We start from the raw sequence: 25,444 nt of genomic DNA on the forward strand, positions 1-25,444 counted from the left end.
TGGCCGTGCTGCGCGTGCGCAGACAGTGCAGGTTAATGGGGGAGCTCTCTTGAATTTTTGGGCCTCATGCAGACCAACACCCACTCAACGGCTGGGCTTTGGAGAAACGAGGGGGTTGCTCAGCATTTGCGCTGGAAGTGTTCAAGGGACTTTCTTTCTCACCAATGCTGAGGCGCTTGCCTGTATGGCGTTGCAACTCAGTACAAGAACCTAAATAATCTGGACGACGTGTCTACAGAATCTTGCTTTAGCCTTGTGCTCTAGAGCTCCCTGCTTGCGCAGCTGCATCCCCGGTAGTAGCGCTCTTTAGCTGGTTTTTTCTTCACCGGACGGCAGCTTTTCCACGATACACAAAGCCAACCAATCAGTTAATTTGTGACATAAACGCCAGTCTTAAAGTCTACGCTTCAGGGTCTCAGGTTTAGAGTTTGAGGGTGCTGATCACTTATGTAGAGGGGCACAGCTTTTTTGTGGTGGCGTGCCTGCAGCAGCCACAGCCCACGCTGCTGCTGCTGCTCCACGGTTGTCTCCATAGCCAGCAATGCACCTGTTGATGTCTCGATTTTGAGAGTGGTATGCCCACCCACCGCAGCAGCAGCGGTAAGAGCAGCAGCAGTGGCAGCAAATGACCCTTTTTCTCCAGCGGGCAGGCTCTGAGTGACATCTTCGGAAATCTACCTCGGTGGTAAGAGGGGAAGTATCCTGTTGGCGTCGCCCATTTGAAGTCACTATTTGGGACTTCAAAGCCTGTGGCTCTGCCATTTTAGGTGCTATTTGCACTGGAGCTTTTGCACTTGAATCTCTTTGGACCGCTTTTCGGGGAGCCGTAAGCGGCCCCATACAAAAGACTCCAGGGAAGCCATTTCGGTGTTCACCACAAACCTGATGTTGTGCTGTTCCACAAGGAGGCTGTTCGCGGCTGAGAGATACAAAGTTTAGGGAGGGATCGGAAGAACCCCGGGGGTTTTCCGTAGCCCACCGTGAGCTTCCTGTCTTTGCCGCTGCTGATACTTTGGCTCTGGCAATTCTCAGTCTGACAGGGCGCTCCGCCTTAGGTTCATCTTTGACTACTGGCACAGCCATCCTGTTGCCGGTCGAGGCGAGCGTTTTAATGGTAGGTTTTGTAGCTGTGTTTTCCGTGGGGGGAACATGGGCTATGTTGGTTGCTGCTGTTGTCCGAGTCCCTGCTGCTGCGCCACTTCTTGCTGGTGCTGTCCGAGCGGCTACAGTTGCGCCAAATCGTGATGCAACTGCCGCCACTTCTGGTTTTCGTACTGCCTCAGTACCTTCTCCTACTGTTTTTGTCGCTGAGGAGGCTCCTGGTGGCTTCGTACTCGGTGCCGCTGTCGCTGCCTTAGCCGAATCGCTTGCTGCTCCAAGGGCAGCTATTCCTCGTGGCTCGCATCCTTTTCTTTGTCTTGTTGCAGTACCAGGTGGGACCCAGTTGCTGCTGATGCGCCTCCTGGAGGGGCTGAGGCAGAATGGTCTGCAATAAGCGAACAAGGGAAGCAGGAAGAAACGCTAGATGGGGCTGTCACGCGCTTCGGATGCTGCGTGTGAGCCTGCCTGCTGCTGGCTTTGGGGAGCTCCCGCGAGTGCTTTCTGTGCACGCTTTGGTACGCACCCCAGTCTGCTGACAAGAGCAGCAAAGCGAAGGGTCTGCAGTGTAGCATTTCTGTCAGCCGCTTTGCTGCTGACGGTAAAAACCATGGAAACGTGGCCACAGCCATCCTGCAGCGGCAGCATCAGCGGCCACAAACCAATCAAGAAATACTCGGAGAGATCATCGCTGAGAGCTTAAAAAAATGTACAGTGATTTGCTCACAGCCATGCCAGCCTTTGCTATAGGGTCCTCACCAGTACATCTCTAAGAGCTAGCGTTAAACACGAATCCCTGAAGCGTACATGGGGGCCGTATTTGGTTTCAGACCGGCTTGAGCAGGGACCTTCAAGAGGCTCCTCGGCAGTTCCGAGCCCGGATTGCAATGAGCTCTTGTCAGTACTACTCATCAGCTTGAATACGCCAGCTGAGCTAGACAGATCACTTGCTATCCTAAACGGTCCCACCTGCAGCCGCAGGGGAAGAAGACAATCGACAGAGCAGCCCGGCGCTCTGCTCTTTTGCCTAGCAACAGCACAGTGTCTCCCCAGCGCTGCGACGACGGCCATAAAAGCTGTCAAGCTTTTGCTTATCGATGCTGCCTGAATAGACACCAGGAAACGGGAGGAATGCACATGATACACCATAAAATGCCTATGTGACAATGCCAAACGGTTATTAAAAAGGTCCAAAGGCTCGTTCAGAAGGTCTTGAGTTATCTTCTTCGGGCCTTCCCTAAGCCCACCGATGGATTCTACACTTTAGAAGCCCCCAGTGCTGCGTCGACGTGACTCGGGTGCTTCCTTCTAGCCAAGCGCTTCTTTTTTGGGGCTCAATAGATCTATTGTTGCAGGATTACTTTCGAGACAAGTCATTCATCGTAGTGTGCCCATTATTGGGGGTCCTGAATCTCACTTCTTGGGCAAGAAGGGCCTTTGACGGTGCCGGTGAGGGGTATAAGGAGTTTTCGCCGTCAGGAGCATCACAGCATTCCAAAGGCTGACGCTCGGCACCAGCGAGGTCCACCAGGTACAGACAAGACTTCTTTTTCTGTGTATCCTGATCGCTCACGCAGCTTATTGCCAAATTACGCTGGCGCTGGCGGACGCCGCAAAACGCCCAGTAGGTGCACCACGGACCCTACCTCTGTGGGCTCCTTGCATTTTGAACGGCTTACCGGGTGGTTCACGGAAAGACAAAGTAAAACATGACTTCTACTGCTGTAACGGTTAGCAGCTGTAGCACGACAGACCCTTCGACTGAGGGCCCTTAATGCAGCGGCAACAGCATCTTCCGCCGTAGTAACCCGAACGGATGAGACAGCAGAAAAGCCTCCACTACGCCACTGAGGCACAGTAAAGCTCTTCGAAGAATACCCCTTCTAAGAACACACAGAAAGGACAGTCTACGCTGACGGTCAGAATTTGCTGTGTTCCGACAAGCCCGTACCTGTACGAACCCACCTGCTGAACAGCTGCATTTTCTTTTAGGTCGCCAGGAGGCCTCAAAAGGTCCCTCAGCTTTTCGCAGTAGACCTCAGCAGCAGAGAACGTCACTAGCCTAAGGATGTCGCAACGCAATATTGGGACTTCGTAACGCACCAGCAAATAGGCAAGCGACCAGAGCTTGCAGAAGCGCGCAGTGGTGCATGAGCGAGCTTGGAAAATGGAGCTTTTCGGGCTCTGCTTTGCAGACTGAAGGAAGAAAGCCTACCCTTGCGGTATCCCTTCTTTCTCCCCAGCTACAAGAGCATTCATCACATACTCCAGTGCTCGCAAGGCAAGGCCCCAATTTTTGCTGCCATCAACACCCCTGCTGCTGGCGCACCGGTGAAAATGACTAGGGTTCCTTCCGTGGGGCCCCACCATCGTGTACGTCTTTCCGCTGCCCGAGGCTCCATACCTGCGTCGCAAAGAAACTGAAAGGAGATGACTATTCATGCCTTACATGGTGTGATGTGTAATCTGGACCCTAAACCGTTGGGCTTACTGGGGCTGGAACGCTAAGCCTCAGCTCACATGGCGATGCAAGCATTGGCGCCCCCCAGCACAGCGTCTGCTGCGGGTCTTCCTACAGACTGAAACACTGTTTCCTGAGATGTGTCCTGCAGCAGCAATCCTCCGAATCGAAAGGGGCCCTCGTAATCCTTTTGCCCCGAGGGAGATCTGGGACAAAATGCCGGCTGCTCTGAGCGTTGGTGGCGTGGCGGAGCTGCCACAGAAGCGGTTGTGGTGGTCAACTTGGGCTTCTGCACTTTCGAGCCATACTGCACAGATGAAATTTGAGAGCCTTCATGTTGTGGCCTGCTTTGGCTGACCCTCGAGGCAGGTCTTTCAGCTTTTCTCCATGTGTTAGTGGGCTTGGACCCAAGCGGTGGCAGCACTACAACTGATGCTGCACGATGCACAGAAGGAATATGAGTACAAATTATTCTGGTTTGGGGGTTCTGAAAGTTCTTAAGGCAGTTTTCTGCCTCTTTCTCAGAAAGATTTGTATGGGCCCGGCTCCTCCCTGAGGCAAGCGATACGACGCCTTTCAGACCATTCAGCTTATCTCCTGTGCATGTAAGGGACCGTGGTGACCCGGTATACCCTCGTTTTATGATGCCTTCCACGGCTGATCCAGTCGGGAGCGATCCATGGAACTGTTGTGCACCCTCTACAGCGGTTACTTCTGCTATGGACTGGGCCCGCGACAGCAGCGGGCAAGAAGGACTCACATCCACACACTGTATGCATTGTGGAGCTTTCGAAGACGAGGGGGAAGGGGGACGTATCCGTAGGAAGGTGTGCATCCCTGTGTACAGCGCACATGCGAGGCTCGTGGCCTCCGGAAAAGACGTTAAGCGCACCAACACACTTGAGTGGCTCTCCAAGACACAAATGCCTATAGGAGACGCCTTTTTACTTGACAGAGCATCCCCTGGCACCCGGCAGTTAAAGGAACTCAAAGTTTAACGCGTACCAAGACAGCAGCAGCAGCAGCTGCCGCTGCTGTCCACACGCGCTTGACAACAGGGCGTTTACACAAGGACTACTGACTTAACATCACAAACACACAATAAAAAAACAGCCTTCACGAAAACTTCAACTAGAGGGGTCAGTCCGCCTGGGTAGCCACTGGACCACCCAGGAGCCCCAAGTGGACCTCTGCAGTTGCGAAACCGAAACCGGTCAACATAATGGACGAACTCCATTTACGAAGATGGAACCTAGTGTTTCGAATACTGTACAATGATTATTCGAAATATAAAGAAGGAGCAGACGGGAGTTCATCCCATCCTGCGTCCCGGGGGATTGCCATCCTGAAGCGCATGATGGGACTATGAGGTGTAACCCAAGGTATCCCCGGATTTCACTGTTCTTCTGCTTGAAGAATACATTAAATAGTTCATATGATTTATTACTGAAAACGAGAAGAAGTTAAAGCAACCAGGCCGCCATCCAGTGGCTGTGACCGGTCCCAGTTCCGGCGCAGCCGAACAGAGCTGCAGCAGCAGCATTGCACATTGGACCAGCATCTAGAGGGCAGAAACGCATATTTCAGCAGAGCGAAGCCCTTCTGAGTAACTTCCATTTTTCAGGTGCAAATGGTTCTCATCTTTGGAGCAGAAACAGCCAGTTACAGTCGAGTTGCGCTAGAAGCTGTATATGCGGGAACCATCACAAGAGCTGCAAGTACAGAAAGTAGTGCGGGCAATCTAAGCACGCAAGGCATATCTCTCCTTCGGAAGTCACTGAAGGAGCCTGGACGAAGAAATCTCACGCAGTGTCCAGACACCACAGGTCAGACACTTCCATGATGAGCGGGATCGACGAAGATGTTGCTGTGCTTTTACCAGAGCGTTAATAAATTTTCTCAACACGGAGAACCTGCAACAAGCAACAAAACAGCGGAGCAGCGGTGTGGGGCTAACACATCACTGAGACTGCTGCTTACACAGCTCAGCTCGATCTACGGATGCCTACACACAGGGCCCATTCGGAGGGCCCAAAGCTTTTTGTCTTTCAGTACCTGGACATCATTTATCGCTCCTGGGATAAGTGCGACACCGCCAAGCGCTGCTGTTGCTGCCAAGGAGTAGAACACATATCCCCACCTGCAAGGCCAAGGGCAAGACAAACACTATTTGTCGTACAGCAAGAGTGCTTTTACCGTAGTGCTTCGAAGCTTAAATGCCTCAATTGTTTGACAGAAGATGATATGGGTCGCAAAGTACCCAGCCTTTAGATGCCACAGGCACATACCCATACAGAGAAAGAAGTGTTGGAGTCAGAAGGCCCTGCACAATGGAGCCAACACTTCCAGATCCGTTAACTATACCTGCAGAATCAAATTCATCATAAGCACGCATGGCGACAGAAAAACTTTCAGCTGATGCAACTACGGTAACAGCGAGCTGTGTAATACGTCCACCTCTTCTGACGCTATCACGTTTCCGACTCGAAACAACCCTCTGCAGACTTCGCCCTTAAGTGCTCTTCTCATTTCTGTGCCTTCACGTTCGTCTATGCCTGCATCTGTCTGTTTCCATATTTTCTGAGCTTTTGGCTGTGCCTGTAGCAGGGCCGGGAAGAGTCCCGTATTTTGAAGCCCACAAGATGCTGCAGCTGCTAAGACCTCATCGGAGGCTCCTGCCTCCTCCGCGCAGGCATCAGCCGTTGCTGCTCCCCCTAGAACTGAGTCCGGAGCTGCAATGGCTGCTCCAGCAAGCAGCAATGCTGCTTGCGGGACAAGAGAAAGATCTTCGGGGGGACCCCAAAGAATAGAGTAGTGCAACAACGCCACTGAAGCTCCAGCAACACAACAAAGAGGAGAAAGCAGCAGCAGGCGACGGCCCCGCAGGTACCTGTCGGACAGCCAGCTGAGGCACAAGCAACCACACCGGCCCAACCAAAAAAAGACTGCCACAGCTTGAGTCTACAACTGGAGGCAGTTCACGCACACAAAGCTAAGTAAAAATAACACTCGTCCCTGTGAAGAAGGCCTAAGCAGCATGCCCTACATCCCAAATCACGAATCCCTGGCCAAAAATGCAAGTTTTGTGCTACTGCGTGACGACTTGCAGCGTACCCAACAGCAACTGATCCAAAGACACCTCCAACATCGAAGTAGATGCAGTAGAAGGCTGCGTACACACTCCCGCCTCGACCCTTTGGCCCTCAACCCCAGCCTATCATGCACTACGTATCCCAAATCTTCTGCACTGTGTATCCTAAATCTCCAGTCTCACACCCTTGGGTCACACCTGCCGCAGACGCAGTCAGTCCTGCTTGTTTTTCCAAGTAGTAGGGGAGCCAATAAAGAAGAGAGTATCTGACGAGCTTTACGCAGAAGTAGGCGGCGCAGAGCCTCCGCAAAGTAGCAAATCCCAGTACCCGCGAGAACAAGGCCTTCTGCTGCTCCTCAACCTGCTGCGCGGACCCAGCCTTCACGGAAGCGGGGCCTGCAGGGGCTCTGCGAAGGCACCGTCCGAGAAGAATGGCACAGCCGAACACCCAAATCGCGGGTACGAGGAAAGCAAGACGCCACCTGCGGGTCTCCTTGTTGGAATGCCCCTGGAATAAGTCCTCAAACGGAGCAGCCAGCACATTAGCAGGCTGAGCAGACAACAATTCAGCCGTTAGGTAGCTAGCGAAGATGCTTCCGACTTGCTGACATGTTGTCCAAACGCCTAATGAGCCAGGCAGACACGCAGAAGGAATGAACGAACAGTCGAGGAAGGGAAGCCGCTACAACAAAAACCAAGTTAAGGGGACCCGAATCTACAGAAGCACAAAGTGGCACATTTGCTGCTGTTGCTTCTGCTCTTACCGAGGATCCCCCCACGCTCCCTGCTGGAAAGCCAGGACGACAAAGTGGCCACGGTGAGAGGAAACGCCAGAGCCTGGGCAGCCCCGTTAATGCCCCAGAGCAACAAAATAGATAGGAGAGACAAGTGCTGATCTGGGAGCAGGTAAATAAGGAAGCAGCAGCATGAGCTTACAGCATACGCAGCTGAGAGGATGGTGGTGCACGTGGGGCCCCTCGGGTTCCCGAGCAAGGCGGGGGCAAGCAGCAGCTGTGAAGCCGCGTAAGCTCCCAAGAAAGCGCTGTCTACACCTCCCAACGCTGTAGCAGTGAACCCTAGCTGCAGCTCCAATTCTCTCTTGCACGATGCAAACGGTTTGCGGGTCAAATATAAAGAAGCGTAGCAAAAGTACGTTAGCAGCAGCTGAGCCAGCTTGCCCTCAGAAAGCCGGCTGCTGCTGCTCGTGTTGCTGCTGTTGCTGCTGTCGTTGTTGCTGCGGGTGATTTCGCGGCTGCTCTGTGCTTGATTTCCTAAGTCTGAGGTTGCTTCACCACGCTCACTCTGCTCAGGCCTCGATGACGCATGTACCAGCCGTCTGCTGCTGCGTTGCCTTGTCACTCCTGATGTCGCAGCTGCTGCTGTGCGTCTGTTTGAGCTGGAATAAGGCTCACGAGGTGTGACATTTGATTTCTTACTGTGTGCGTCAGCCTTCTCGGCGTTCTCTGCTTCGCTTTCATCGTCGGAGTTGCCCATGTTGCTCATACCCCTCACGAAGGGAAGGGGCCCCGTCTGCAGTCTGTCTGCCAGAATGCCCCCCTTGTACAGCGGCCTCTCTGTAGTAGTATCTCTACCTCGGCCTGAGACTCTGGAGTCCCCCAGCACTTCAGCCTTACTGGCTAGCTGGACTCGTGGTGCTGCCGCCCTTCTCCCTCCGGCTGCTCGCGGCGAATGGTCGGGAGAAGCATCAGCCATGCGACCTTTAGCTCGGGCACCCTTCTGGGCAGGGGAGGGAGTCCCCCGCTTTTTCGCCGAGGGTGCGTTTGGCTTGGCGGCGGCCGTACGGGGGCTTCGACCAGTGGGGGCTTTCCCTGCTCCCGCTGCACCAGCAGTTGCACCTGAGGGCACTGCTTCTGGTCCTGCTGGAGAGGTGACGGTGCCCTGTCTTGTTACAACCATTGCTGATGCTGCTTAATTTGTTGCTGCTCCCTCGACGGAGATGCTGGGGGGCCCCTGAGCTGGATAGAGCAACAAACTGGGACCGTTCCCCGCTGTATCAAGCATGCACCAAGATGAGAAAGCCGTTTTGATGCTAGTTTAGCAAATTTTTTCCTTTACAGGCCCTCGTTTCACACGTACCCGTGAATCTCAGGGCCTACCTGTCTTGAGGTTTGTACCAGCTGGGGCCCCCTTAGTGTCGGATCCCAAAACTGCCAGGAAAAAGTACTAATCAGACGAAAATATATTATTTTTTTCATCGTTTTTTATTTTTCTGTTTACTCCTTTTTCCCGCTGTTTATCATGAGTACCCCCGTTAACATCCCACGCACTACTTATTAGTGTGCAGCATGCGAGCCACGTTATTAAGACGAAAGGCCTTGTCAGCTATGCTTGCTAAAGAAAGATAAGAAACAGCTCTTTTGGGGGAAATGAAATTGGGGGGAACAACATGCCTCATTTTACTGCAAGGGCTGCACCTACGGAAAACGGTGAGCTGCATTAGAGTCGTTGGCGTCCTTGGAATACCACGTTTAATGTAATGACGTCCGTATCCCGTTTATTGAAATTAATCGTAAGTAGTCACACCTGTAATAAGGCAAGGCGGCACCCGGGAGTAGCGTAGACAATATGGAGACGCAAGCCTGAGATTGTTGCATTAACACGCTACCGTATGGAAAGGTACATTTTTGTCCCTAAAGCAGTAACTGAGTACTCCTACATGGTTTCTGGACTGGAAAACACCACAGTGGCGTCATAACAATGGTTTCGAGCTTCTTTGTTGCCCGACATTTCGGCGCCCAAGGCCCCAAAACACAGCTCAATGCAACGCCAGCGCGATAATACAAAGCCAGTGCAGCTTAGAACAGATTAAGGCAAGGTTTTCATGAGAAAACGAAGACGCTTACACCTAAGACCGAAGGCTTAAGGGAACAGGACGACATACTACCCTAGTGCTATGGGCTCAGGAGGCTTCAAGGCGTACTCAAGCATGTAAGCCGTCCTCGCTCTGTGCAACACCGCAGCCGCATTTACTGTGGCTGATGAGAACCACCTATTGCCATGTCGAGTTGTAAGGCGGTCAGAGACCGCGGTCGCGAGGTTTGCCTGTGAGTAAAGCCCAGAGCGTTTTGCATTTGTTAGTAATTCGGTTTTGATGCACAAGTCATTTCCTCATAGGCAAACTTTCTGCAATGTGCTGTCCATGAAGCATCAGTTCATAATATGGATTTATTTTTCTGTCCTAGAGGGGAATTTTTGGCCGTGAAGTTTTGGCTACCCTTCACATCATGCTTGTAAGACTGGGCGATTAAGGATGGAATAAGGATGTATGATGGCGGTAGCCCAAGGGAGTGCTCATACCTCTCCTGTTCTGGCTACATAGATTCCTACCAATCACTACTCACTAAAGACACAAATTAAACATTGAAATCGTCCAAGTAACACTATTATGGGAACGTATGTGAACGTGCAGTGAATGGAAGGCCAGTCGAGCACGGCAGACGGATGCCTCTGCCCTCATAACCTCAAACGTTCAAGGCACCAGCATGCATCCACAAAATTTTCCACTCAAGAGACAAGTAGCAGGAACCGAACTGCATATGGGAACCAAACCAAGGGGATCGTCCGACTGGAGCACTGCAGTAACGGGGCTTCGCGGTGCAAAAGAGTTTAGCAAGACAGACATAAACTGTCTTGCTACTAGTTGTCGGTCAGAGGGGAGGCAACGTGCTGATTTTCTTGAGCTTAGTCGAGATAAGATTTACTAAGTGAAGCTTGGATCAATGGTTTTGGAGAAATATATGGAAAGGGGTGCTCTGGTGCACTCGGTCTATCCTACGGAAAATGGGGCTGGCTTGACAGGCCGGGCACGGCTGAAGAGGGGCATTGTTCAGCACGTTTGTAACCCAAATCATTCGGTAGTCATGTTCCAGATAGAAGCAAATCGATGGCAGGGAATGCTCCAGTTACATTCAGCTAGCTTCACAGAGATACTAGCGCGGGCTATGGGCAAGCAGCCAGCAGAGCTAGTGGAATAATTTTTTGCCATCCTACGAGTCTAACTGTGCAACGCCCACACTGGGGATGCTACAGCGGATTTTAAAGACTAAAGGAAAGCATCACCAAAACATGCAGGGTTGGAAGGCTCGAGGGCTGTTTGAGCAGATATGTGGAAAATTGGCGGGAGAATTGGAGTTAAACCTTAGTGCGATGGCTTGCAGTCCTTACAAACAACATCTCCATCCGAATAATTTTTTCGCTAGGCCATGAACCATGCTTAACTCAAATGCTGAATGTATGATCAAGAGCTGCTTGCTTTGATCAATCCTATTGCGAACAGTATCCCTTCCTGCGCAGTGGCTGCAGCACCCACAAGCATAATAGGGTTGCTGATGGCGGCTGCAACCACCGCGCCTCTTTGAGCTTTTCACAGTGCCAGGTCCTCAGAATATTTGGGAGCCCGCTCCGTGCGCCAAGTGGTCCAGTGGTCACTCGGAGCTACCTCAAGCTTTTTCCAATGTTGCGGGCAGCCTAAAAGCTTTTCACTCTCTCCGTACTCGCGTAGAATGCAGGTTCGCTTCTCGCAGATACAAGCCTCATCTCCTAATTGTTTCCCTTCTTTCTTTATATGTGCCTCGCAGGGGCGCGTCAGGACTAAGACCGTACAGCGCACAATGCTCCAGATCGAGCGTTGCGAAGTATGCATTGCGGGTCAGTTCCGTTTCTTGCTGGATGCTGCTGAGCGAAATAGAATAGAATATGAGAGGAATATCATGCATTCCGCATTACAATTCACTGAATTCCAATTTTTAATTTCTGGCTCCATAGAGGTTGACTCTGGATTTTCAGACAAACAACAAGGAGATTCGCAGCACGGCTGCGGGATTAATAACTGTTTGCATGCCCCACACATCGGCGGCTTGACTTACAGCTGCTCAGCACGTCGAACGCATCTCATTGTCGCACTGCTTCTTGGCACGTCATCAGGTGCCAACAGTTACTGTCTCATACTCGCGAGGCGCATAAAACATACGTTGCCATCTCATCCCCACTACGTACTACACATGCACAGAGAGCTTCCCGAGATTTTGGCCAGTTCACAAGATGACTTTTTCGCTTTGGTACCCGCGATGAAGCCTCACCCAACGCCCCATGAGACGCGGAAGCTCCTCAAAGACCATTGGGCGACAGCAGCCATATGTCCGTGGGCACGCCGTCATTTTGCCAAGGCTCTCCCGTCTCTTACACTTTTCCCAAATGCGCCTCAACGAACCCACGACTTTTCATTCTCTTTTGAATCCCACCGTCGTTTCTAGCCTATTGATCAACTCTTGTAGTGTCCTACGTGCCCCTCTCGCGTCGTGTGTACTACAGGAGGACTGATTAAGTGCCAGACTCCGACAACTGATAAATGCAAACCCAACAGTTATAGTAACTGCAGTGCATGTTCATACTTAAACACAACGCTACTACAAGTCCGTAGCACAATTGCTCCAAACCTCTTTCTGGAGCATGCTACTCACACTGTAGAATCAGACACGGCCTGTGCTTTGCCGAGCAGAGCATCGCTAGATATTAAAGTTGCAGATACATCAAGTGTTAAATGCGCGAAGGTGACTAGTAAATTTAAATGCCAAAACCTGGTGGTGAATCGGTGGGGAGGGCCGTTGAAAATCGTTCTTAGAAATGATTTTAACATTGTTCGCCGCATGGATTGATAGTATGAGCTGCTGGGGAATATGATCGACTTGAATTTAAGCAACTATATTTGGACGTGGCTAAAGAACGGCATGGAACCACTGACCTACTGAGATGTGGTTCAGGAACAGCGGCTTGATGCCTGATATCAAAGTTCTCAAAAGACTAACTGTATTATAAAAGGGAGATTTGGTTAGAAACTATAATATGCCGCATGTGTGGAATTAGCGGAGCGAAGCTGAGCCGTAGAAGCAGCATTGCTGTTGGGTTTGTATTGTCAAGTTCCCTAGTATCCTGGGAAAGACAACCATTCAAAGGATTGCCGTGATTGCACATCCTGAGCGAAGGCCTTGAGGAGCTGTACAGTATTCGCGAAGTGCCAACAGCCCTAGCAGACGCATGCAGCTAACACCTTCAGAAATGATACGTCAGCGAGGAGCATCTGCCAGCTGAATGGCGTAATGTCTGAGCAGAGGAAAAGACCATGGCTGTTCCACAGCAAAGGGATGCATGCACGGTACGAATGCAAGAAATCATAGTGCAACTTTCCGCACTGCGTGGCTAGATGATATTTCCCGAAAATTGATTTCCAGCATTGCGAGTCTCCACAGCATTCGTCAACGACTTTGTCCAGCCTCCCTCATCATGCTTCAGTGGCCGTGCAGGAGGTACGTTAAGTTTTTCCTCAAGCGAATGCCTTAGTATTCGATCCCAGCAATTCAGCTGTTCCACCACCTGCAGTACTCTTACCGTCTTCCAGTATTGGTGGAACAAAACGGGGTTATTTTTCTTTTTTGGCTACTTCGCCCCGATCGATTCATTGTAGGCCTGCTCTCGTGTGCCTTGGTTGGCGCTTCCATGAGGTACCACTTCCGAGGAAAAAGGCTGAACGTGGCTCATCGTTTGCACCTACGAAGCACCCATTACGCTGATTCATTTTAACAAATCTGGCTCTTTTGGAAGAACTGAACACTAACTTTCGCATGTGGACAGCTTCAGGAGCGGGAAAATGCCTAGACTGCTGCAGCTGAGTTTCCACGCCAGCCGCTTCCCACTAACTTCGGTGAACTCCATCCAGATTCCCCCAATAAAGCTAATTCGAGGCTAGGAGACCAGAACAAATTATTTGAAAAGCAATGAGGCTTTTGATAGCCAAAGAAAACAGCTGTTTCCCTTGCACGTGGCAACAGTTTCAACACAGGTTTCAGGAGCAAGCTGAGATCTTGGGGCCGCCGGCAATTCAGTGAGCACAGCACCTAAAAGAAAGTAGTTTTACTGGCTAGAAAGGGTGCATATTGGTGTAATTGGCATTCTTAGTAGCCAGTTAGACCCCCTAAGGCACATGGCGCCTAGTGCTGCGGGAAGTGTGCAGCAAGATTGTACAGTTCACTGAGAGGATGCAAGACGAGAACTCAAAAACGAATAAAAAACCAAAACAATCCGTTTATAGATGTACCCTCGGCTTATGAGACTGCTCAACGCATTAGTGGGGTTGTGCGTGGTAATCAAGCGAGCTGCCCCTTTTGAACACGACCTGTTCTTGAAATGCATTTTCACATTGCATTCACAATTTTCTTACCCAATGCCGTGCATCTCCCTTCACAGGTAACTCAAACACAATTATAAGGGAAAACTGAACCCTTTTCAAACTATTTTAATCCATGGAACAGACTAGATTCATGTGCACGCTGCACGAAACGGTAGGAGACAGCAGTGAGCGCACTGAATCCTTCGGGTGGCCGGGTCCGCTGAAACAGTCACGAAAACATTCCGTATTTCTATCACAGTACGGCTAAAATATAGCCTATACAGCGCCAACTTTGTTTACATCACAAGCGGGCTGGTGATGCGGATGGGAATAACTGTCTGGAGCGGTGGGATTAGGCGACCTCAGAGCGTTGCGAGTTGACGCAGAATCCCCAGAATACGGAGGGTAACGTAAGCAAAACTAAACTCGTGCAAGATAAAAAGATGAGCTATTAATTTTGGTCCAAATACCATGACCAAATATGCCCCTGAGATGAGGCAGAAGCATTGACATATACAGATCCCAGATCATACCCAAGCGATTGTGCCCGCCTTTCAAAGCCTGTGTTAAGATGGGGGAGGCCGGAAATCTCCAAAACCAAATTCAAACTGGTGCTAGCCGTCTTAATGTGCTAAGAGCGTAAGAGTATCCCTCTTCGGATCACCATTCCTTCGTATGCTGTATTTAGCCATCGCAGACTGCTGTGCACTGCGTGGCGCTCACCAAGCCCCACTTCCACCTCCGCAGGGTCTTGTTGCTCAAGCGTCACCAAAGTACCACCAGGGTCCGTGTTCCGCAACAAATCATATTTCAGCTTGAGGTGAAGTGGTGAACAATAGTGTCCGAACTTTTTTGTACAGTCCTCCACGTTAATGCTTGGACACTGGAGCGAAGGCCAGTGCACGACCATGCACACAGATGCTATTGCACACCTTAATGTATTCTGCAGGTGAAAAGAATGCGGCGGCTGCCCACAACACCAGTGTTTCATACCTGGGTTGCTGCGCTCAGCGCAGCTTTATGTTCTGCTTGTGCTGACGCCACTGCGTTGCCCGAGGCAAATGGCAAAACCGACTTACACGCTCCCACTAATGGAACGCCTGCTTTAGAGGTCAACATCCTCACTAGCTTTTTCAAAGCAGCTGCATTACCTCTGCAAACGATCCGTCACGTGAGCCAATGTCCTTACGGTCTCGCTTTGCTCGTTCCCATTGCAGCTGTGATCTTTCTCGTCTTCTTCTGCGCCATGAGCTTGAAGGGACCAAAAACTCCTCTTGCACACGGGCGAGTTAGGAGCTTAGCGGCTGGAGGGGCTGATCCCTGCGAGTTACCCGAAGGGAACAAGGACCAGCAGCCACCCAGTGTCTCATCCTCCTCTCCGTATCGGCTTCAGCTTCATGCGTTACAGCCCTCATCAAAAGATGCATCATGCTTAAATCGTCAAGAGCAGTATTCCGTGAAGCTTGCCTGCCACCAACTGAAGAATACGCTGAGGGGCCTTGAACAGCTCGAAACTAAGCTGAAGAGGCTGAAAAGTTCATATCGGTCACTGACTGAGCAGCTACAAACGTTGGGGTCTGCTAATGTTGAAGGAAATCTCGATAGAAATTCTATTGAAAAACTCTTAGAAAAGAGCCACGAGGAAGTACAACAAACAGAAAAACATCTGGGTGCAGAAAGGGAGAGGCTCTCACGTCTCGGGTGGACTACTAAACAAGAGGGACGCTCTCTCCTGCTCAGAGCTAACTTTTTCGTTCAAGGAAGGCACTTGACAGCAGCTGCAGGTCGTGCTTTAGTCGCACGAGATGTTATTCTTGGAGAACAGGCGGCAGAGATCAACGCGCTTTCCGGTAAAGATAATTTTCTCATACGCTTGTTTGTAAAGCATGTTAACAACGAGGCGAAGACCTGTCAAATTTCAATCGAAAATGCAACACAATCTACGGTCGACATGTTAATCCGCGCGAGACGGGCTCAACGAGAGCTGGAGGCGTTGGCAGTCCAGCTAAATGTTTTGGGACTTACAGACTTCCTGGAAACAGTTAAGCAGCACCAGCATGAGCTGCAAGCTGCCCTAGACAAGGATGCGGCCAAGCGAATTCCAAGTATTTTAAGCCCAAGAGAGAGGATAAGCGTGCCACCAACAACTGAGAGGGACGCTTTCGCTTCACGTCGCTCTGGGTGGTCTTCCACCAGGCAACCCCAGGCCGTAGGCTTTCAGCACAGGGTTACAGTAGGTCGATCTAGATCCTTTAAACAAGAGCGCCCTACGCAGAATGAGCTATCCGCTTCAATGGAACGCTGGTCTTCGATGAACTACATACATTTACACGATAGTGAGCAGCACTCACATCACGATATGCCTTCAGTGAGACGGCCGTCTCTCAGAGGCCTCCACGAAAGTTTACAGAACAGCCATGGCCGGACACGACCTGGCCAACTTCTTGAATTCCAATTCAACGGGGGAACAAGGGAGTCAAGGGCGCAGGTTTCATTGGGGCGACACCGTGATCTCACGCGATCCGCTTCGTGGAATCATGCAGATGCGTATACAGTCCGCAACAGGTCAGAAGAACTGCTCTTCGCACGAGCTCGTCAGCCAAGAGCCCGTACCTCACTGCATCTTCCTTCTTACGCAGCCGCTCAATACCTCCAACAAGTTTTTCCGACTCAAAGTGAACGCCCCACGCCTCGTGTGGCATTGGATAGCTCTCGGCAAGCACCTTTCATTGCGCGTTTGCCTCCAAGGTCGCCTGCCCATGCACCATCAGCGCCTTTCCAACAATTCATGCAGCACTTGCCACACACTTCTCCTCCTGGTCACCCGCGCGCACCTTCTCCAGAGCTCATCCAGCATCCTCGAGTGCAACACCGGGTCTCTTTTTCAGCTGAGGCACGCCCGCAGCCTAAGCAGCAGCTTGGGCAGCCAGTTCCCACTCCAATTCCTGGAACAACCCTACAGAATGGGGAAGGCTCACAGCACACAAAAGTTGCAGACCCGCCATCTTCCCTAACTACTCCTCAGTTAGAATCCGCGGCGGAGCTTTCTCCCTCCGCTTTGTCTGGGATGACCTCAGTGTCACCCCCTGGACAGTTTTCTGTAACAAGCGCTGGCAGTTTTCCACGCACAGAGGCGCCAGAGACGAGTAACCGTGAAATGTCCTCAACTTTTGCCCCCAAAACGTACCCACATACAATGGGAAGCAATTTTGAATTGGTAAATGCAGCTGTTGAAAGCGGTCAAGCCACCCAACCAACCGTCAAGTCTTCCCTGTTGGAAGATGGGCTCTCGGCCGAGGTTGTCTCGAGCAGCTTTCCTGAGCCTGAAGCTGCATTGAGTACCAAATCGCTCACCCTTTCTGAGAGTCCTTCTCCTTCGCCTGAGGTTCTTCCCTCTGGTCAGGAGAGCCTTTCTCGAGGTCCTGCAGAATCTTCGAACACGGCCAGCGAGGCTGCTTCAGGAGGGGGCGTTTCGCCGCCACACTCTCCTGCAGAGTCAGCAAGTCGCCAGTCACATGGTCCGACGTTTTCAGTCACATCTCTTTCCGCTGCCTCACAGGGGACATTTCCGTTGAAGGGTAGTAGCTTTGATCTGTCAGAAATAAGTGTGTCTCGAGGCTCAGCGAAGTCCAGCTCTCGCATTACTGATGAATTGTCCCAGGTTCCACTTGACAACGCTGACACAACGAGTGCTGAAACATCATCTGGAAGTGGCCCGCCACCATTATCATCCGCAGCCTATAGTCAGCAGCCGCCAAGACGGGACTCTCTTTCATCAGAAGAGCAACTTCAAGAGCCTCCACGCAAAGATATGCAGTTTGAGGAGGGAGCCCCGCCACCGGATGGGCAATCGCTTACAGAAGCAGAGTCGTCTAATTCACTTAGTCAAGCAACATCTGAACAGGTGGCTGTGATGACCCGAAAGTTGTTGGATTTTACAATGCCTGCTGATGTCGTTGCAAGCTCACTGAAGTACGACGCAGCCTTTTTGCCTATTGCAGGAGGCCTGTTCACTGAAGGCCTCGAATTATTGAACGAGGTTGCACGAATCTCCGTTGACTTCGAAATGCACCCGAAACTGGTGTCAGAATTTGAAATGTCGAGACACCATTGCCGTCGTGTGTGTGCAAGCCTCCGCTACGGGTGCCAGCGCTGGAAGAAGGAGCTTGAAAAGCTTGTGGAAGCCGTGAATTCAGCAGTGCAGTTATCCAAAGATTTTCGGCGAGAATTCGATGGAAAATCTCCAAACTTCTCCTTTCTGGATCAAGCTGAAATGCTGTGGGCTCTTGTGAGAGCAACAAGGGGACTGAGCAAGCACATGTCTAAGTTGGAAGCTTCTTTTCTAGACTCACGCGAGCTTTCACAGCTTCTTCACGATGCTGACAACGCAGCTTCTGCAGGGCAGACAGAGGTATCAGAGGCAGCAGAGTTTTGTGCAGCTTCATGGACAAGGTTACTGCAGCACGAACCTAGCCCTGCAGCCTCGGGATCACCTGTAGGGGAGGAAGAGTCAGAACTCCGTCATCGCTTACCCGATGAAGCCAAAGAGTTCGCACAAGCGCCTTCGGTGGAAGAAGTACTAGTGGAAGGGTGCTTTCTTGTTGAACGTCTGGTTGCATTAGTCGGTCCAAAGCAAGAGGTCATGAAGCTGAGTGCCACGGTAAAAGAAAGGGAAGCTGCCACCGAATTCCGCTGACTCGCCCCTGGCCTACATTGTACTTAGCTTGAGCGATGGGAACGAAGAGAAATTTTCAAGAAGACCTTTTATTTCCGCGAAGCTGCTAAGCACGCTTTTGTCTTCTGAATGCAGACCGCTCTCGAGCAGCTCTAGTCAGCACGACAACGCTTGGCGTTTTTTCCCGTGCTGAATACAACTGATGGTGCTATCTTTAGGTCAAGGTTGTTTTTAACTCTGCAGTTGATGCATCAGCTGTCCAATGTGCTGCCAGGGAGAGTGGGCCGGTAGGAGGAAATTGATGAGAGCTGCTCTTTGCTTAATTAGAAAGTATGCATAGGGGTTTCACTTGGAAGTCACACTCATTTAGCCGTACCAACAGCGTTTACGCTGTGGTCGATTTTGTCAAATATGCAGGTGGGCTTCCGCGTAGCTGATATATTGTGCCTCCTGTTTGGGATTCATGCTGCAGTAAGCCTTGACAACTCCTTAATAATAAAAGCAACGCTTATGAGATTCATGAGAGGCGCTTCATCTCGAATATGCATTTGATGTAGCCGATGTGTTTACACAGTGAGACACTGAAAATCAGCTGTCAATTGCACCTCTCCTTCGCCCGGGACATACTCTAGTATAGGAAACGCAAGACGCACATGCTTTTCCAAAATGCTTGACTGCCTGCTATTGTGATATTTTGTAGCTAAGAGATGCCTTTACACTGAGCGAGAGTTCACAAAGTTTATTTCGGAGTAGAAGCAGCAACAGGTACTTATGCTTTTGTGGCAATCCTCCTTGCCGGTATGCTGACCCTACGATGCGTATGAGCAGCTTAGCTCGACTTTACATCAGAAAGGGTTTGATGGACAGGCGAAGCATGAAGTAGAGAGGGAAACGATCAACCACCTAGCCGTTTCTCGTGACACGTAGGTTACAGCAAGGGCTTTCTTGTTCAAATTCAAGCAGCATACTAGCAGTGATAGACCAGACACACAGTTCGTGTATATTTGCCGGCCATGAGGACGTATTGATTCTGGACAATTTTGCCCTGATGAAGTGCTTCGCAACTAAATGCGCATGTAGAGTTTATGGCCTGCAACGGGAAACGGATTTTAGACCATGAAACTGTTGAAACTTAAGTGGGTTCAATGCGAAATTCGGGAGTTATTTTGACGCACCAACGGTCCATAAGTGCAGTAGTGTCAAAGCCAGCTGGTACAGTTATTTTACCATGTCTTCCGAACGCATTAAAGACGCTGCGTTCACGCGCAACAGCCCGAATGCACAACTAAGCTATTAACTTCGCTCGCTGCAGCTTGGCAGTTCCGGTTAGCTACACCATTTCTCAAGGCATGCCCCCTATTTTTGCACCTTAAGCTAATGAATTATAGGGCAAACGGGCCTGAAACTGTCTCTTTGAAAGAAATCCCAATCTTCTAGTGGGATGCCTAGGGAAATTTCTGTCCGCCTATGCAACATATTCGACCTGCCCAGAGGTACATCAAACGCTTTTCGACAAGCGATGTTTGACAGTAGTTTCGCAAAGGTGGCGATTCAACATTTTGATCATGCCCTTAATGGTGCTCCCATGACAGAGCTAATGGATGTTGTCGATACACAGCTAATGGCTGGCACAAATTTTTAATAGTAATGCAGTGTGCAAGGTTTCATAGGAGCGCCGCTGAATGCAATAATGCTTTGCAGTTTGTAAACATTGTGAAATGACGAGGTGAGCCTGCCTGATGCATGCTTACAACAAGCACCTCCACTTGCTTCCTTTCCTACGCCGATACGCGCTGTTTCTGCTTTGAAGCAAAGAAAAGGGAAGACAAGATAGCATATATTTGTTCTTAATCTTAAGCGCACACTTTCGGTGCAGGGTGAAATAATTTTGTCTCCGGGGGCTCACGCCACAACGGTACCTTGAAAAGCTGAAATGCGTCCTGGCGAGCAGAGTTGTCGCGACAAAATTTCCACCGCGCTATGGAAATTATGGCACAACACTCCGCTGGCGGAAAGTATTTAGGTAAGGAGCGCCCACGCTGAGGCTATTTGCCTAAATACTTCTCGCCAGCGGAAGTACTTAGGTTAATAGCAACCAATATGATCTTATGCACCGCTTTCAAGCTTCTGGTGCTTGGGTCCTATTTACCGAAATGCCCAGGAAGGCTGTGCGCTACCATGCCATATCTACTGCACATATCCATCTAAGGCGCTCAGTATGATCGGTGCCTTTGAATGTTTTCCGTACATGCATTGCTGCGTTTTACTCGGCCGCATTGTAGCATACCGAGCAAACTCATCTGTAGCGCAGTGCCCATTTGAATGTGAATATTATATCCGAAGATGCACTTTAGCCCTTCGGAACGCCCGTACAAAAGGAGCTTTTGCACGAAGGAATCGTTTTCTCCGTGTGAAGTACCGGCTGTCCTTCCTGAAAGCTGACAGATCAAAGCTTTCCCCTGAGACGACGACACTTACGGGAATGATGCACAAGCCGCACAGGACTGGGGGAGTTTTACCTGCCAGGGCATTGACTGAAGAGACTGGTGGTTATTAGGGCTTCAGCACAAAAACCCCCCCCCAACCTGCGATATAATGTACTTCGGAACAGCGACCACATCCGAGAGTGTTTTCAGGCCTTTAGGACATCACTAGTTTCAGATGCATCATGAATTTGCTGTGTCACGTGTATTAGATGTCGAACCTGAGGCGTATGGCCGACCACTGCCATTAGACGTCCAGCAATAAAAGTAGCTTCTTCTAGAACTCTTTTTAGGGGAGGCTCTTCTGATGAGCCCGGGAGCCCCAGAAGTGCGTCGTCGCTGCTCGCAGGCACTTGGTCGCTTGAAATTGACTCGCCTCCTGCAATGTCAGCCTGCTTCTGAAGCTCCTTTGTCCACGAAGTCGCGCAAAATGCTGCTCCCTCCTGCACCTCTTGTTCCGCAGCGATAGCAGCTTCACGGGCGTTAACGAGAAAAGTTGAAAGCATATTGCTACTCATGCTGGGCACGTCAAATGGCGATATGTCGTCGTGTAATCTCCTTGATTTCTTTGCGTTTTCCTGGAGCCTTTCTAGTAGGGAAATATATTTGGAGCGTGGAAGTTCCGGTTGCCTCCCCGACCGCTGCATTTTGGCGCTCTCTATCGCTCCAGTCAGAGCTTGGTTCACACTGGCAAGTTCAGACATCCAGCTTTCAGATAACACTTCGTATAAAGTTGAGCACACACTCTTACAGTCTTCCAGTTTTTTCAGAACATCCTTGAGAACATTTGAGTCCTTAAGCGGGAAAGAAACAACACGTCTGGCTCGTTCCATCAAGTCAAGTCCTCTCTTAAGCGAATCCCTTGCTTCAGACACTACATAAGGACTCGTTTGGGCTCTATAGGCTACTTCTCCAGCAGCTCTGGTGAATGTCCATAAGTCTTCGAGCAGGAGGAACGATTTCTCCTCAGAAGTGAGCTTGTCAGGCAGGCCTTTGCTTTGTGGTAACGGCCCATGCAGTGGAGGCGGGTCTTCACGAGGTGGCCCACTCTGGTCTGACAGCCCTAAAAGCGTTGCCGACGGTGGGGTTGTTTGAATATCTGAAAACTTCTGGTGAAATCCTGGGGAAGTAGAGGAGGGAACCTCTTGTTTTGGGGGATGGCTGCCTCCGCGAAGCTTATTAGCATAGTCTAGTAAGGAAAACCCAGATGCACTGGCCGCATCAAATGCGTCTACAAGGCCCGCTTCAGAAACTTCATATCCGGCCGTTTCCGAATGGATGGTCCCTAATATTTCATAGAGCGCAAGGGTAGGTGAAGGAAGGTTACCGGAGAGCGACGATGTATCCTGCTCAAGCAGGGAAAAATCCGTCGATGGGAATGGAAGGCTGTCGCGCAGAGCTGGGCCTGGCGTGGCTGGCTCTGTAAGTGGAGTATCCGGTGGGGAAGTAGAGCTGTCGCCTTCTAACAAAGAGCTCTGGTCTGAGCTCGGCATGAGACGTAAGGCTGAACTTGAAGCCTTGCGTTCTTTTTGAAGCTCTGGCAACGGAATGCGAGGTGGGAGGGGATCTGCTCTTCTGCGTTCATTTCTATCTGATGGATAAAACGCATCAATGGGGGTTCGAGGAGACGTTTCAGGACCAAAAGCATACTGCTTTTTCATAGAAGGAAAACCACTCGACGGAGTGGAGGGCGACTCAGGAATTGATGAACCTTCAAACTCTTGGTCGCTTGATGAGGCGGTAGCGGGAGTGCCAGCTGTTAAAGGCTTAGCTGCCGTCCCCCGGGTCTCGTTTGGTGAGCTAGCAGCAGGGCCACTTCTACGATATGCAGGTCCGGGGGAAAAGAGTTTTGAAACGGAAGCTAGCGAGCCCAAAAGGGGTGAAAACGCTTCATAGCCGTCATTCTGTGGAGCCTCTACAATTGGAGAACGTTTTGTACGAATAGCCATCTCAGGTAGGGACTTTGGAGGCGAGGGAGAAACACCATGTGAAGGCAGAGCACATGAAGATGGAGACGATTGCTTTGACGGTGGGCGGGCGGGCACTGGGGGCGCGGAACTTCGCCGCTGCAGCAAAGCATGTCTGCAGTGCTGTTCTGAAGGTGAGGCAGTTGTTTCCTGACCACCAGTCTGCAGATGCACACCCGGCCTCGCTTCTTGAGATGGCCGAGTGAAACTGTCACGACAGGACAAAGGCAGTGAACTCTGCCCTGGTGCTGTTTGAATTGTTCCGACAATACCTGATGAAGGTTGGTGGAGCAAATCCGAGGACACGAAGCCGAGAACTGGCTTTTTGGGGGGAACATGGGGTTGCGAAATGTGTTGGGGGTCCCGGGAGCCTGCGGCTTCCCTCTCCTGACGAGCTCGGGTAGCACAGCTTTGCTGCTTTGATGGAGGCTCTTCAGGAGGTTGGCCTTTAGGACTCTGCGGGCCAGGAACGTGACGCGGAGGCAAGGCTGTTGGAAATGGGGTGGCAGACTGACTTCGGATCGTCCGGTCGCATGGAAGGCTAGATGTTCTTCCTAGCCGCGGGGATCGGTACGACGGGAGGCCAGGATACGGAGTAGGCTGGGGTGCTGGGTAGATATCAGAGCTTCCTGATGGGCGCTGTTGCCGAGCCGCATAGGTTTTAGACACGTTATGGCTGGTCTCATTCGGGGTGTCCAACGACTGGATTGAAGGAAGGCCCTTTACAGGGGTTGCGGTAAGCGGTTTCTGAGGCAAGCCGGGCAACCAATTTGGAGGATGGACAGGGTGTCCAACTGGAAGAGAAGGAGCTGCTTTAGAAGGCAGACCACTTGAGCCACGAGATTGCTCGCTGTATGAAGGACTATACGACATCCCATCATCAGCACGGCTCTGCGAAAACTTGAGCTTGGAACTTAACCTTTCACTGGGAGCACTGACAGGACTCTGCTTCCCAGGATAAGTCCACTGCTCGCCAAATGAGGGAGGGAGCGTCGCATGCCTTCGAAGTGGATGGCTGTTGGCAGGGCGTCTTTCAGGTTCTGCCACCTGTTGTGCGCTGCCTGTCTCTAGTGCAGCCTGTAACTTCTGCTGTGCTTCTCTCAGCTGAGGCAGGTGACCTGACAGTCCCATTGCCTGAGCCCCTGCCTTCAAGCTGAGTACTTCTTCCAGGCACAATTTCGCCTGGCCTTTAAGGTCTTCTAGTTGAGGGCCGCGAGCGCTGATGCGCCTTGTGATGTCATCTGCCTCGTTCAGTGTTCTTTGCACTAGTGTTTTAGCAATTGAAACTTCCGCATTGGTGGGTCTCTCGCTAACAACTTGCCCCTCCGCGAGGACGACATCCCGCGCAGCGAGGGCTCGAGCTACGCTCAGGGATATTTTTCTCCCAGCGCGAGCAGCTCTCACTTGCAGCAGCAGTACTCGTTCTTCTTGGCTAGATCTCCGCCCTAAGGCAGAAAGCCTTTCTTGTCTTGCCCGCAGGTCGTCTTTCATCGCTGACAGAGATTCTTTTTGTTCCTTCATATTTTCTTCTGCAAGTTGTCTTTGCTTGTTATCACCCAGAACTGCTGCCCGACTGAGTGTTGCCACCTGTAGCTTATACGATTCTTCCAGCCTCGAAATGGCATGCTGAAGAACTGAGATTATTTGAAGAAGCTTTGACAAAGTTTCGCGTGCATTGGCAATGGACTCTTCTTCCTCTTGCGTCAATACGCCCACCTGTGTTTGGGGCAGCTGCAGCGCAGCAAGCTGAAGCTGAGCAGAGGTGTCTTGCAGTAGGTGCAACTGCCGCGGGTCAAGAGGCGCCCCACGTTCGTCAGAGGGACTACAAGAGGTGAAGTCTTTAGCTGCAAGAAGCCTGAGCCTCCCAGCGGAAAGCTTTGCCACACTCAGTTTCATGCTCCAGAAACAGCTGGAGATGAGCAACACCACAGTTGCCAAGGATAAAAATACGGCTCCTAGAATCAGCGTCCATGCTGGGGGATAAAAACTGTGCACATGAGATGTTCTTCGCCGTCCGGCGAAGAAAGTTGATTCGACAGGTCGTGCGGCAAGACCCACAGGGATTTCAAAGACAGAGGTCTCCTCTACCTTGCTGTCTGTCAATGTCGTGCTGCTCTCCTGCATGTCTAAGTTGCCTAAGGCTGGAAAATGTTGTTCTGCCCACATGGTCATCGGTAATATGGAAAAAGTTTAAGAGGTCTTTGCCAGTTCTTTCTGAGGTGGTCATGAGGGTGGGGCCTGGACGGAACGTTGGCGCTTCATCTGCCTTCCTGTCCCATCAAAACAGTCGATTGGGAAGATCAATGCAGATGACGCATTGAAACAGCCCAGTGAAACGATTCTTAAACTATAATACTAACAGTGAAACGAAGTAGAGCATGCGATGAAACCTTCGGGAGGTTTCAGTGGCCAGACAGAAGAGGGCTCTGAGAAGAGGGACGCAAGTGGGGGGTTTGCCCTCGCTCGTGAGCATGCCTTCTTGGGGA

General features: G+C 51.0%; 4 protein-coding genes across 4 annotated transcripts; 1 reads left to right on the top strand and 3 right to left on the bottom strand.

The window, feature by feature from the left end:
• Positions 1-441: 441 nt before the first annotated feature.
• ETH_00013785 (uncharacterized protein) lies at positions 442-4,394 on the bottom strand (the record flags this gene model as incomplete). The annotated part of the gene is made up of 8 exons (XM_013378123.1): positions 442-1,486; positions 1,625-1,731; positions 1,906-2,067; positions 2,516-2,659; positions 2,778-2,981; positions 3,064-3,160; positions 3,314-3,502; positions 3,619-4,394. The coding sequence occupies 8 exons, from the start codon at positions 4,392-4,394 to the stop codon at positions 442-444; spliced, it is 2,724 nt and encodes a 907-aa protein (XP_013233577.1).
• Positions 4,395-5,983: 1,589 nt separating this feature from the next.
• ETH_00013790 (sugar permease, putative) lies at positions 5,984-8,567 on the bottom strand (the record flags this gene model as incomplete). Its single annotated transcript, XM_013378124.1, has 3 exons — positions 5,984-6,464; positions 6,788-7,274; positions 7,415-8,567. The coding sequence occupies 3 exons, from the start codon at positions 8,565-8,567 to the stop codon at positions 5,984-5,986; spliced, it is 2,121 nt and encodes a 706-aa protein (XP_013233578.1).
• A 6,224-nt stretch (positions 8,568-14,791) lies between these two features.
• Positions 14,792-18,529, top strand: ETH_00013795 (uncharacterized protein; the record flags this gene model as incomplete). Its single annotated transcript, XM_013378125.1, has 1 exon — positions 14,792-18,529. The coding sequence occupies one exon, from the start codon at positions 14,792-14,794 to the stop codon at positions 18,527-18,529; it is 3,738 nt and encodes a 1,245-aa protein (XP_013233579.1).
• A 2,611-nt stretch (positions 18,530-21,140) lies between these two features.
• On the bottom strand, positions 21,141-25,130 carry ETH_00013800 (uncharacterized protein; the record flags this gene model as incomplete). The annotated part of the gene is made up of 1 exon (XM_013378126.1): positions 21,141-25,130. The coding sequence occupies one exon, from the start codon at positions 25,128-25,130 to the stop codon at positions 21,141-21,143; it is 3,990 nt and encodes a 1,329-aa protein (XP_013233580.1).
• Between the last annotated feature and the right edge of the window lie 314 nt (positions 25,131-25,444).

Source organism: Eimeria tenella, genomic scaffold, assembly GCF_000499545.2.
Source record: "Eimeria tenella Houghton genomic scaffold, Eth_scaff74, whole genome shotgun sequence".
Lineage (NCBI taxonomy): Eukaryota > Apicomplexa > Conoidasida > Eucoccidiorida > Eimeriidae > Eimeria > Eimeria tenella.